The sequence below is a fragment of the Desmodus rotundus genome, chromosome 11 (genome assembly GCF_022682495.2).
Source record: "Desmodus rotundus isolate HL8 chromosome 11, HLdesRot8A.1, whole genome shotgun sequence".
Classification (NCBI taxonomy): domain Eukaryota; kingdom Metazoa; phylum Chordata; class Mammalia; order Chiroptera; family Phyllostomidae; genus Desmodus; species Desmodus rotundus.
Window position 1 is genome coordinate 54,101,960 of NC_071397.1, and position 14,313 is coordinate 54,116,272.

Consider the following 14,313-nt stretch of genomic DNA (forward strand, 5'->3'; position numbering starts at 1 on the left):
CTGTGGGTTAAGTGATGACTGTCATTTCTGGACCTGATGCACTGTCACACCAACCAAGAAGCTACATGTTTCACATAATGCAGCTAAGGTTGGTATATCCCCTGTCATCCTGGATCACTGAGTAACCTCATGGGAAACAGTGGCCAGAGAGTCCTAAATCAGCAAAAGCCTGCATGATTGCAGAATAAGCTGCTAAGACTCTGAAGTCATTTGTTAACACAGCATTAAGTCTAGCCTATCCTGACAAATACAGATATTGGTCATGGGAGTTGGGTGCTGCTCAAAGAACTAAAAATATGTGGCGTTAACTTAGAGGCTTGTTAGTATACACAGAAACCTAATATTAGAGGCTAGAAACATGGCACTTTACTTTACACAGTAGTAAAACGTTTGATATAACTGTAACCCAATAACCTGGGAGGCAGAAAATGTACCTAGTGAGGTTCGAACAAGGGAAAAGATTGAAAAATAAGACAGTGTGTATTGGATGTTATTGGATGTATTTGGCAAGGTTATAAGAATGGAGCTCAGAAAGGAATGGTTAATTTGTAAACCTAAAATGTGGAAACAGATATAATCAGAAATTCTGAGTCATACACGGTTGTATTTTCAAATCCAAGCACGAGATAAACTTGAGAAAGACTTTAAGTGACAAAGGATCATTAAAACTCAGCCTTGCAGCGAAGATCATAACTAAGAATATGGACTTCATATTTATTTTGGAATTTTTTTCAATGGATTAATTAAGGGTGTGGAACCTTAATTTTTCTCCTCACTTGGGAAAAATAACGCCCGAAGATGAAAATGTGGTCAAGTGGATGGCTCTCCCATCACAACTTATAGACAGAACATACTTGCCGAAAAGTCAGGAGAGGTGTGGAGGTAGGAAATCAGAGAAATAATGCCAACCTAAGAACTACTTGTCTTAAAAAAAATGGTATGGTTACTGGCATGTAAATCTGACCGGAAGCAGATAAAAGGACTACTTTAAGAGCTGTACTGAAAAAGAAACTACAAATCTTGGCTAAAAGCACTAGTGATTGTTCTGAGCTTTAAAAACAAAACAAAACAACATCAGCCCCCAAACTGTCTAGGAAACAGACTAAAAAACCACTGTGCAATTCCCAAGGATGGCATGTTCCTCAACTGCCATTCAGATGTAGCCAAGGAAGACAATAAAAATAAGATCTTATAGAAGGTGGCGAGAATGTGGGAGAAGGAAATTCTTAGTTAACAGAAAAAAAGGTCTAACCACAAATATTCCCCATGTCCAGACCCTGACAATATTTCCAACCTTCTTCCCCTTCTGAATATTTATTGTGGTTATGGTTTTACCATTCCACCACTGTACAGTAAGGATGTGGAAATATCCTTTTGGTTCCTGGGACTCCAGACCACTGGGAGCAACATCCAGACCTGACGTAGCCGTCTTAAAGAGCCTGGTCTTATGGAATAAAACTACCTGGGTGGGACTTTGGGGCTGTATCCCTCAAAAAGGAGTCACTATATTCCATCTGTACAAAGAAGAGTGAGCAAGTATTTGTTTATGTGTGTGGTTTAAAATTTTTTTTAACTTACTGATTTGAGAGAGATACATTGATTTGTTATTTGTGCATTCATTGGTCACTCCAACCAACTGACCTACCTGGCTAGGGCAGTGAGTATTTAGTGACTAGGGGGTGGATTTGAGAGAGACTTCTGGTGCACTCACACATCCCATTCTTTTTTTCTGAACCCACAGGGGACATGCTCTTTCCTACCCATCCTACCCATCCCTACTTGCAATTAGGCAGGGACATGTGACCACTTCTGGCCAATGAGTTGTGAACAACACATCCAATATGAAGAATTTAATTCCTGGTGCAAGACATTTTAAGGCTCATTCTGCCTGCCATAGTGGGGAGGTTAGTATTGAAAAGATAGACCTACAAGACAATCAGCCTGGATTACAGAGTCATCAGTTGGAAAACATTTAGTTGCCTTTACAGATAGACAAGACTCACAGTGGACTCTGGGTAAGAAAGAAATAAACTTTTGTTGTGTTAAGCCACTGGGATGTGGAGTTATTTGCTACTGTGTCATAGCGGGCTTTATCTATATACAAATGGCAATGCAAACATTTTGGGTATTTCTGCTTGAGTGCAACTTTAAAAATATATGCAAATGGTCTTCAGGGGATTCATGAACCTCCGAAATTACATACAAAAATCTGGCGCATATGTTTTTCTGAGAATTTTCATTCCCATCTTCTATACTGCCATTAGCAGGAGAGGGCCTGAAAATTAAAACCCTCCTCTTCCCCTAAAACTGATAGGTTCCCTTCGAGACTAGTAGGACCTTAATTCCCATATGGCTCTGTGGGTAATGTTGCTTGACTTCTCTCCACATCATTTGCCATTTGATTACCTTTTCCTTACTCTTCTCTTTTTTAAAATCTTTTAAAATTAATTTTTAGAGAGAGGAGGAGGAGAGAGGGAGAGAGAGGGGGAGAGAAACATTGATCAGTTGCCTCTGGTACATATCCCAACTGCATACTGAATCTGCAACCTAGGCATGTGCCCTGACCAGGAATCAAACCCACAAACTTTTGGTTTACAGGACAACGCTCCAATCAACTGCGACACCTAGCCAGGGCTCCTTACTTTTCACGTCTTAGAATGCTTATTCCTTATTTCTTGGAGAGAGTTCTGTTTCCTGTGTTCAGTGCTGTATCCCCAATGCCTGCCACACAGCAGCTATTCAATAAATACTTATGAAATTATTGAACAAATTGAAGATAGGCTATAACTTTCATCATAATCTCAAAAAGCTACATGATCCATAAAAGGTTAAACACAAATAAACAGACAAAATATTACCTAATGAACTATCCTGACTAATAACGCCAACATTTTGAGAAACATATGAAAGGATGAAGACTTACCAATGGCACATGCTGAAATATGAATAAAAGTGGCCCATTACAAGATATTTAATTCTAAAACAGCGTATTTCTAAAATGTAAAGAGTATTTTGAATATAGCTATGTAAGTAATTACAATGTTGATAGATAAAATAGTCAATAATGTGCACTAAAAAAACTCCAGGACCAATCTTAAAACAAAGTAAATAAGAATTTAATATTTATTATGCATGTTATACAGGCATATCAAAATAATGCTCAGTAAGTTAATCAGCTATTTTCTAAAAACACTGCCAAAAAAAGTAAAGATAAAACAGTAGGAATGATGTATAACCCAATGTTACTCAAAATTAAAAATATAGTTATCTTTTAAACAGATTTGAATTGATGAATTTTACATTAACCAAAACATTTTAAATATCTAAAAATAGTCTTTATTTATGCATTATATAATATATAAATGCTTAATTTTATTGCACATAACATATTTGGTTTAAGCTTATTTATCATGTAACATGCAGATAAATAAATTACGAATATAAATCTAAGAAAAGTAGGCAGATGTTATTGTATACTACAAAAATTTGGTGAGGTGATACATTTCACAGCTTAATCTTCAAGGAATCTTATTGAGCTATAGTATAAAATCACTGAGTAAAATCACATGCGAGCAAAGAGCTATTAAATATTGTATTGCAAACTAGCTCTGTTGGCACATTTAAAATAAGAAAACAGGTATCAAATAACTGCTCTGAGAACCAACACCAAACTAACACTCTCCTTGGCCACCCAAAAGGTGGTCTTCACATCAAGTTTAAAAACATTAAATGACAAAATTGTAAATATAGACATATGCTTGGTTATGTCAAAAATATTCACATAATTGGCACATAATCAAAATTTTAACATTTTAAACATGGAAAAACTAGGGAATACTGGGATTAGACATACCATCTAAACCAGTTTCGAAATAAAGCTAGTGAAACTTCTCCGCTTTACTTTTTAAATTCATGTCAGTATTTTGAGGATCTGTAAACACTCTCACTTATTTATACTGTTTCCTGAGGTCTCCTGGAAACTATAGTTATTATAGTAGCTTCACAATTTTGTACCCCTGCAAATGTGCTTGGGAAATATTAAAAGTAAAAACAAAAATGTAAATGCAGAACCATGTGTAACTTAACATACTTTCTCCATTTACAAAGCTATCATTAGAAAATTCTTAGGTTCCAAAATAAAATTTATTCCATTATCAACAAACCTGGAAAAGCATTCATAAAACCTAAGCCATAAAAAAAATACTTTAGAATCACCTCATTTAAAATTATGGAAATGAAAAATAAAAGTATTTTTATTTGTATGTTATTTATGAGATAATGTCTAACACTTATATAAGCCTCTCCATCTTAAAACATGTTAAAATAATGTCAGCACAGTACCTGTCCCACGGCAGATATACATAACGAATAAACGTGAAGTTACAGCATAAAAACTACTGCAGTACTTCAGTATGGATGTAATGTTCTGAAGCTATGATGTATCACTCACTCAATGAAAAAGCAGTTTGACTGCTACTCAGAATAAAGCTTTAAATATCTCCTGTTTGATGAGCACAGCACTGATGCATTTCCTGGCATCCAGTCAGTAAATGAGGAACTAGGCACTTTCCTTGATTCTAGCCCTTATCTATCACTTACCATCTCTGACTTTAGTCGTGTAAGATTTAAGCCAAAAAGCAACAGAAAAAAATGCTCTTGTTTCCCTTCCTTTCTTTCTCTTTCCCTCTCTGCTTCCCTCTCTTTCTCTTTAAAGCTTCTATCAATGCTAAAAGAAGGAGGTGACCATCCAATGAAAAATGCATGCCTCTTAATAGTGTCCTTTCTAAGAGAAAAATGAGGTGACAATATTTACATTTGGGGTAGTGAATGGTAATTGTCATTACCCAGATATCTGACTTGAATAAAGAAATTCAGTATTTCTCTAAAAAAAAAATTCACTACTCTGGTACTAAAATCTTCAATGTTAGTAAATTATAATTAAACAGAGATACTAATTTAAACACTGTTTAAACTACCTTTTATAGGACCAACAACCTGAGTTTGCAGATTAACCTGTAATATAAAGATATATTTCTCCATCATTCCACTGTTAAAAATCAAGAAAATTACTACTATTGAAATTGCAACAGCTTAAAAATAGAATTTGTGCCATGACATTTTTCAATTGTTCATTTTGTATATTATTACCATCTTTAACAATAATCACAATTTCATTCATCCATATATCAAAAGACAGCACTAGTAACCTTGATAATGTTACATATAACCAGAATCTTGCTTAAATACTTCTGCAAGTATCTCCAGCCACTATTCATACCCTTCCTTCCCAAGAGAAGAGTTAACTAGGACTAGGCACTTCACCCAGCACCTGCCTGTATGGAGTATCTTTCATTGGTATTAATGATCAGGATGCTTTGATTCAGTAAAGTGATACCAAAGTAGTGATTATTTTTAAAATTTAAGCCCAAGTAATAGTAATATTTTCCTGCCAAGTTTTAACAGCTTAGTAATTTGCATTCTAGGGGAAAAGCCATCATGTCTTTTTTTTAAAACCATCATATCTTTGCTATTATTTATTTTAAAAGAAAATCACAAATGCCAACTTCATGCCCCATTAAAATTAAAGCTAAACTCACTTGAACTTATTAACAATGCTTATTGAATACAAACTGCTTGCAAACCCCTAAAACCATGATTTATATTTACTGATCTACAGCACTAAAAATGTATTACACTTCCCCGTTAAATATAAGAAGAATACAATTGTCTATCATTTACAAATTTAATTTGGTAATTTATATTTCAAAGTTATCCTATGGTTTCATATGGATTAACAATATTTATTAATCCTGCATGTTAGAATTATCTATAATTACAGTCTGACCTTGGCTAATTATTTGCAAATTATCCTCAACTCTGCCATGAGTAGGTTACAAATAATATGTTGATGAAATATTTCAGTATTTTTCTAGGTCTCAAAACTTCAAAGCAATAAGCTAATCAATATATTATTTGTAAATCCATATGACTGAAGTTATATTGGTACCTTTTTATATGGCTGACTCTTATAAAATAAGACAAGGTCACCATGCCAGTTGTGCAAGGATGTGTGACAGCAATGTTCCCCACACAGCAGCAAGCACATACCACCAGATAGTCCTGAGATGATTTTAAGTGAACTGCTACATGGACGAACAATTTTTCTTTAATAATTACATATTTATTTTAAGGTTTATTATAAAAAAATACAACTAGCACATAAAATGTGGAATATGCTCAAAATAGGGCTACAGTTAGAAAAAGTAAAGCTAAAAAATAAGGTCAAAAATTGTAAGTAAATAATGGCATGGTAGATACATATGTATCAGAAAGGTGGTATGCGACTCACATTTGGGTAGCACTGTTTAAGGAAGGATCTGATTTAGCCAGCATCATTTCCGAATGCTTACAATAATAATCCACATCATCAAGGTATTTCCTCTACTACTGTGAATTCTAGTTTCATTCTGGGACAAACAATTTTTTAAACATGTGTTTACATTTATTTTAAATATATATATTTGGAAGCATTGACTAAATTTAATTTACTTTAAGAAGATTCACCAAAAAGGTAAAAGTGTTCAGGAGCATCTGAGGGACAAGCTATTCCTACAGAACAGAAGAGACTATGAAGGCACATTACATATTATGGTTATCATTGCAGCGTTTAAATAAAAATGATCTAAATAATCATCACCCTTAATAATTAACAAATAATTAAAATATTCTTTCATAAAAAAGCAGGTACGCTTGTGCACTAAGTGCTCTTGATTCTGGAACCACCTGCACATAAGTGTCACTGACATGGACCCACTGGCCTGGGGATTCACTATCCGGTTCTTTCAAACCTAACAACACAAAACAAAAGCATCATTTTACAATAAGTATGTTCTTACTATACATTATAAGCAACAACATATTCACCACAAACTATATTTATCTAATGCTAGATCTTATCGCATAAGTCTGTTTCTTCTAAAAAGAACTCTTTCAAAGCATTGACATTATTATCATTTTACTTTAAAAGTCTAGTGAAATATTAGATAGCCTTGTGAATATGTATTGTTTGAGGAAAATCATTTTCACTAAAACAGAACAAAAAAACAAAGTTAGTTTGCAGATCCATAAGCAAAGTCAGCAAACCTTCAACTTCTACTCTATTCTGAGGTCCTGAAATGTCTTCAAAAACTTTTGTTAAATAAAATGCCACTGGCACTGCCACACATGACGACTTAACACCTTGAAAACCTGTGTCACTTCACATCACCTACCAGGCTACTGTCTCATATTTAAGATTGTTTAAGGGTATCTAGTACTCTTAAGCATATTATTCACTTCACATAAACAAAGTGAATGCACTTGAATTATCCATGAAATAGCTTACCTCTTCCAGAAAAGGAAGAATAAATTCATTTGTTTTCTAAGAATAAAATAAACTTAGGATAACATACCAGGCACGCTCTTCTTTCCAGTGATATGTTCCCATAATCTCCCGGAGGGTGTTCGCACTTTCACGTATGCAGTGTAGTGACCTCCTCTCATGGAGCCACTATGTTCCACTACGCCATACAGACCATAGAGAACTTCCTCTCCCACACTTACATTCTTTAAACAAGAAAGTAATATATAGTGAAATATTATTGTAAGGAAAATTAAGTCGAATGCACATCCTACTTAACGTAAGAGAATAATGTATTAAAAATTTTCCATACATATTAGCCTGGCAAAATGCAAATGCTTGACAACATCCTCTGTTGGATGAGCTGTGGGAAAAAGGTGTTCACACACACCAGAGGTGGGAATGCAAAGGGGTACAAACTGCAAAATGGGTGCATTCCCTGTGCTGGAATATTTAATGTTACCAAGCTAAATTACATATGTATTACTCTTGGACTTATCAATACTATTTCTAGGATTCTATCTCATAGGTACATTAGCAAAATGAAACAAGATATGCACCACACTACTAACTGCACAATTGTTTGTACAATCAAAAAATTAGAATAGGCTCAAATGTCCATAAATTGAAGACTAGTTGAATAAACTATGATGCATCCATACAACAGAGTATCATACTGCTTAAAAAATGGAGCACAGACTATCTCTAGATACTGCTTTGAAATAATCTTCAGGATATAATGGTAAGAAAAAGGTAGAAAGAAAGGATATATATTGTAAACTATGATTATTTAAGAGGAGAGATCCATATACACATACCTATCTGCTTATATTTTTTAAAAAACTAGTAGAAGAATAAACCATGATTTTTTTTTTAACAATGGTTATCTCTAAAAGAAGGGAAGAAACAGGTGGAACGGACATGGAGGAAAGCTACACTTGTTTGAATTAAACTTGCTTTGTACATTTGATACATTTGACTTTGGAAGTTTGTAAATATTTTTCATAACTATTAAACAAAATTTGAAAAATTTAAATTTAAAAAATAGTCCCTAAAAATGAAAATTAAAAGGTTAAGCAAGTGAAGAATATGTCTGTCCAGTGGGTGGCATAATCATTCAGAGAGGAAGCACTAGGGTCAGGTCAAAAAACCCAGAGGCCAACTTGAGTGGCTTTCAGTAGCCAACAATATAGATACATTAGACAGATATATTAGCGCATGAATAAAAAGAGAAGCATAAAAATCAAAACATATCTAATGTGTTTAAATCCATGAATTCATGATCATAAATTAATTGGTCACAGTCTGAGGATGTTAGTGAACCAATTCATTATTCTGCAAACTGGTTTAATAGAGGGGTAGGGAAAGAATTGAGCATTTACCCTCTCTTTTCTTTCTTTCTTTAGATTTTATGTATTTATTTTTAGGGAGAGGGGAAGAGAGAGGGGAGAGAAACATCAATGTGTAAGAAATACATTGATTGGTTGCCTCTCTCACACCCCCAACTGGGGACCTGGCCCATGACCCAGGCATGTGCCCAGACTGGGAATCAAACTGGCGACCTTCTGGTTTGCAGGCCGGCCTCAGACCATTTGGGAGTTTGTACAGAAAGGCAACTGATTAATGTTTCTCTCTCACATCCATGTTTCTCCCTTCCTCTCTCTAAAATCAATAAACATATCTTCGGGTGAGGATTAAAACAGTAATAGTAATACTAATGGTAATGGTAATAATATAGGAGGAGGAGGTAGATGAGCATGTGGATGGGGCAGGACTGGCCACATAGCTAAGGTTTTAGGGCCATATAGGGCTAGGTGGTGGGTGCTGGAGGTTCATCATATGGTTCTGTGTACTTTTGTATATGTTGGAAATTCTCCATAATAGGTACTTTTAAACAATGTTTTCATAAATTTAATATAGAGCTTGTTAAATTTCATTTTATTTACCACATTATCAAATTCTATGAACCTTAATGTTAATAATTGACAGATAGTACTGGTATTCCACACATGAACTAGATTCACCAAAAAATTGCATTTAAGATATTTTTGCTTTGATTGATCACTCTATTAAAAATATTAAATTCAGTAAGCATTCTCCTACATGCCACGAAACACGGACTGCTAACCAGCAATTATGAACAGGACGAGGTGTTGCCCAGAACTCTGTTTGGTTCCCTCGAGGAAGTCAAAGTCATCTATATTACCGGCACACTTCTGACATGTAAGTACAAGCAATTATAAACCAGTCTGCTTTTTACATCTAATTTTTAAAGTTTTAGTAATTTCAAAGTACCTACTCATCTGAAAAGTACACTATTCTCAATAGTGTACCTAAAATGGCATAAAAAACAGTATTAGTTTACTGATTTGCAAAAGACAAAGAACTCCATAAATGCTAAAACTATTGCCGTGTAAGTGTGTCGTTCACAAGGACCAGAAGAGGACACAAAATCTGCTTACTTTTCCCAGCAGCTGTCTGCTTCTAGTAGCATTTACAAGCAGCTTTAGTCTTCATGACCACTAGGTCTCATGCTTTATGCATCTTTTCTGCCTTTGCCTTAATTCATCTCCCAAAAGACAAAAGTCATATTCAGTGCATTAAATGCTCCACATGTAAGTGATTTACCTTCACTAACTATAAAATTCCCTTTCAGAGGAGCTTATTTTTTTAAAAAAAGATAAGAAAGAAAAAAGAAAAGCATGGCATAACAAACAATCATAGGATACTGTAAGCATATTATTTGCAAGTCAATTAAGTATTTTAATAATATACTATACCTTACAAGTAGCAGAACAGAATGGTGCTAAATCCAGCATAAGTGGGAAATCTACATGTCTGTTTACCTTGTGAAGACTCAATCCAGCCTAAGAAAGACCAAAAAAATTTTTTTAATCCAACAAACCCAATCTAAATCATTGTTTGTTAATTAAAACTAAAAGAGGAATTCTAGAAGTTAGCTTTTTTCATAGATATAAAAATATGATTAATGAATAGTCCAAAACTGACATATGACTAAGATTTTAATTAGGTTTCATAAACTTACTACAGCAAATATCATTTATTTACATGTGCGTTTTTACCACAAACGATATGGGAATAACTATTTTTACTCTGGCTTTCAACACTTAGGGAAAAATAAATTCAATGTAATAAAAGCTAAGCTACTGATACAAATGCTGTCATAAAAAGATATTGAACTGGGGTCAGGGCCTGGTGGCCTCGGCCTGATCCAATGACTAGTTAACACCTAATGACTACATACTACCTCATCTAGATCAAGGCAGAAAATGGGTATAAATGGATTAGATTAGATCCTTGTCAGTTCAAAAATTCAGTGACATTCATTTATTAAAACAAAAGCCAGAATTTGAATACTCAAATCATTTTATCAATAAAAGTAAATGTTATATATTCTATAAATCAAAATCATGAGCCTTGCTCTGACTGGTGTGGCTCAGTGGGTTGGGTGTTGTCCCACAAAGTGAAAGGTCACTGGTTCAATTCCTGGTCAGGACACATGCCTGGGTGGTGGGCCAGGTCCCCGGTGGTCTGGGGCATGCAAGAGGAAACTGATTGATGTTTCTCTTGCACATCAATGTTTCCCTCTTTCTCCCTCCCTTCCCCTTCCTCCAAAAGTAAATAAATAAAATCTTTTCTTAAAAATGAATCTTCATATTCTTAAATAAGCTCTACTTCTTTCTCTATTTTTAATTTCCAAGGGCAGAACTTGAAAAATGTATTCTTTGCATTATTTAATAATAGTTAAAAACTTGCTGATAGATTGCCAAAGGTATTGAGTAGGAAACCCACAAATAGAAACTCTACTGGAATCAGAAGATACTTAATCTGAATTATTTGAGTAGACAAAAACTAACAGATGTAACCTTTCATGCAAGGCTTTCACGACTTACTTCAAGGACATAATTTTACTGTGGATATGTTGCCTTGTTCTTACCTTTCTTTAAGGGAAAAAAAATAGCTTATTTTTAACCAAAATATACCCACTTATTTGTTTCTTCAAGTGATGTTTAGGGGGCTTAGCATGATATCTGACATGAAATTATGAGGTCATACCTTAGGAGTAATTATTTAGTCTGTCTTCAATTTGCTTTCCTTGTTTTTTCTTATCAGGTGACCTCTATAAGCATCCAATACCAGCACTGTCTGAGACCCTTTCAGGCTAATGTGTCCTCTCCCCAGATATTAGTTTGTGGTTCAGAAGCTACCCTATAATAAGAGAGACTTTGTAAAGGGCTTTAATATAAGACAAATCTCTTTATCTTTTCTTTTTAAAAATAATTTTAAGTATATATTTTTATTCAGTTTTATTATTTTCATCTGCATCCAAGGACATGCTTATTGATTTTAGAGAGAGTGGGTAAGAGGGAGAGAAACATTGATGTGAGAGAGAAATATTAATTAGTTCCCTTTTGTATGACTTTTGGTAATTTGTTTCATACAATTTAAAAAGTTCATCTCAAGATAGTAGGGGTTTATAGTACAGAGGGTAGCTATAAACTTTCATTTCCTCCAACTGCTATTTTTCTTCCTTAAGTCCTTTACTGAATAATACAGTCCCCTTCCCAACTGATTTCAGATGACTTTATTATCATAACAAAAGAGCTTTAAGTTATAATTCATGTTTTACTTAACTGTTCTGACCATACTGTTTTACTGATTAGAGTTTTATTTTAAAACAGGTATTCTAAAAATTTCCCTTCTAACTTTTGCAAAAGTGTTTTAATATTTTCACTTACTCATTCTTCCAGAGAAATGTTAAAATCATTTTATCAAATACAAAATTAAAAAGGTGAGATAAGGCATTGAATTAAAAATATTAAAAAATGGAGAAAAACCTGATACGTTAAAAATATTTCAGTCCCCTCCCACTGCAGAGCCCTACAGGGGAGGAGCCTGCCTTGCAGTCCTTTTGCCACCCAGCCATAGTCAACCACACCCAGCCCTCACAGCCTCCCCCGCTCCCCAGCTGGGATCACCAGAGCTCAGAAAGCTACGTGCACTTTGCTATTCACCTACTTCTAAGCATTCTTTTATTTTTGTTAAGGGTTCTTAAGAATTCTTATTTTCCATTGACACACACTAACAAACACCCAACACTTGGGTTCCTACCACCCAGATCTTCAAACATTGTGAATTAAACAATTTTAATTAGAAAAGTCTTGTAAACTATTATGGAGGAAAAGTAGTAAATTCCATATGACAAATTTTTTAATTCAATAAATCAGTGCCTAATCCTTGACAGTATTTTATAAGACTTAGGGCTCTACAAAACATCTGATGAAAATTACAATAGTGTTACTAAAGGGACTTTTACCTGATGGAATCTTTTAAGATGGAGTATTAGGATAACTGGAACAGCAGAAATGAGCAACTGCTTCCTGGCATTAGTGTAAATTCCCTCTGCTTTCTTTTCTGCATAAAATGTAATGAATTTATTTGTAAGATTCCATTTTATCCACCACATAATATATAGTCAACATTTATATAGAAGCATCATGTCACATTTTTATATTAAAAAAGAAATTAGAATGAACTATTGATATATGTAATAGTATGAGTGAGTCTGAAAACATTATGCTAAGTGGCAAAGAAGCCAGAGACAAAAGGCTATATATTATATGATTCCATTTACATGAATGCTGGAGAAGGAAAAACTATAGGGAAGAGAATCAGATTAGTTAAGTGCAGGGACTAGGCGATGGGAGAGGGAATTAACTGCAAAGGGGCACAAGGAAACATTTTGGGGCAATGGAAATGTTCTATATCTTGATAGTAGTTACAGGAGTGTATATGTTATCAAAACTTATTAAACTGTACACATGAATTTTATGGAATACAAATTATATACTATATGCAAATTCTGTTATGTGCAAATTCAGTAAACTAGATTTTTTTAAAAAGGAAATAAAAAATAAATTAGCCCTGGCTGGTGTAGCTCAGTGGATTGGGAGTGGGCCTGTGAACCAAAGGGTCACTGGCTTGACTCCCACTCAGGACACATGCCTGGGTTGCTAGCCGGGTCCCCAGTAGGGGGTGTGCTAGAGGCAACCACACCTTGATGTTTCTCTCCCTCTCTTTCTCATTCGCCTCTCTCTAAAAACAAATGAATAAAATATTTTTAAAAAAATTAGACTCGTAGCTACAGGGTGCCTCTATTCTTTCCAGAACCACTAAAATGGAAGGTTTTTTTAAGGTGCACACACACAAAGGATTGGTGCAGTGACACTTGCAACACAATTTTGGAAGCTGGAAAGGAGATGGACTAGTAGTGACTTAGGACAATGCCCTCCAGCCAAAGACCACCAGAAACACACCCGTAGTTGATAAAATTGGCAGGGAAGGGAGAGCCTGTATCATGGAAACCATGGAGCATTTCAGGAAGAGGTTGTTAGGAAGGACGTGATAGGATTTGAATGTGACCAATTACATATTTAACTTGGATTAATATAAATTGGTATTTCTACTCCGATTTAGACATTTCCTTAAGCACCAGTTTATTAAGCATGTCTTTGTTCCAATGCTTTGACAACTTAAGTGTGCCTTTCATAGGCAAACCAACCAATCCAAAACCCTTACCCCAACCACCTTCTTTATTGAGGTCTTGAACTCTAGGCCACTATCCATCTGCTCTAATCACGTTAACCAGGTACCAGACAACCACAGACATCCCCTCTAGCCCAGAGTCCACTGAAATTATTCAAAACTAGTCAGTCCAAAACCTGTTTACTGTGACTTGCCCATTCCTTCCCTTGGAAACCACAATAAAGGCTCTTGTCCTATTTTCCCCCTGGTTGCCTCTGCTCCCGATCAACACTGGCATCTCCCCACGTGACCTACTTCTTGGGAACTATAAGTAACAAACTATCTTCAGTGGCAGCCATATCCTGATC

The 14,313-nt window shown here is 34.9% G+C and overlaps 1 protein-coding gene across 6 annotated transcripts in view; it reads right to left on the reverse strand.

Annotated features, from left to right (window-relative positions):
• Nucleotides 1–3,105: 3,105 nt before the first annotated feature.
• USP45 (ubiquitin specific peptidase 45) overlaps nucleotides 3,106–14,313 on the reverse strand; it is a 65,131-nt gene continuing 53,923 nt past the window's right edge. For 5 of the 6 annotated variants that reach the window (XM_024551755.3, XM_024551754.3, XM_053913764.2 and 2 more), the window contains 4 exons: nucleotides 12,738–12,835; nucleotides 10,180–10,266; nucleotides 7,452–7,605; nucleotides 3,106–6,848 (listed from right to left, as the gene is read on the reverse strand). In XM_024551755.3, coding sequence (XP_024407523.2) covers nucleotides 6,718–6,848; nucleotides 7,452–7,605; nucleotides 10,180–10,266; nucleotides 12,738–12,835 — 470 coding nt within the window. In that variant the 3' untranslated portion in view covers nucleotides 3,106–6,717. Of the gene's footprint in view, nucleotides 6,849–7,451; nucleotides 7,606–10,179; nucleotides 10,267–11,476; nucleotides 11,630–12,737; nucleotides 12,836–14,313 lie in introns of those variants that run through there. The other variant, XR_006654175.3, reaches the window with a different exon arrangement.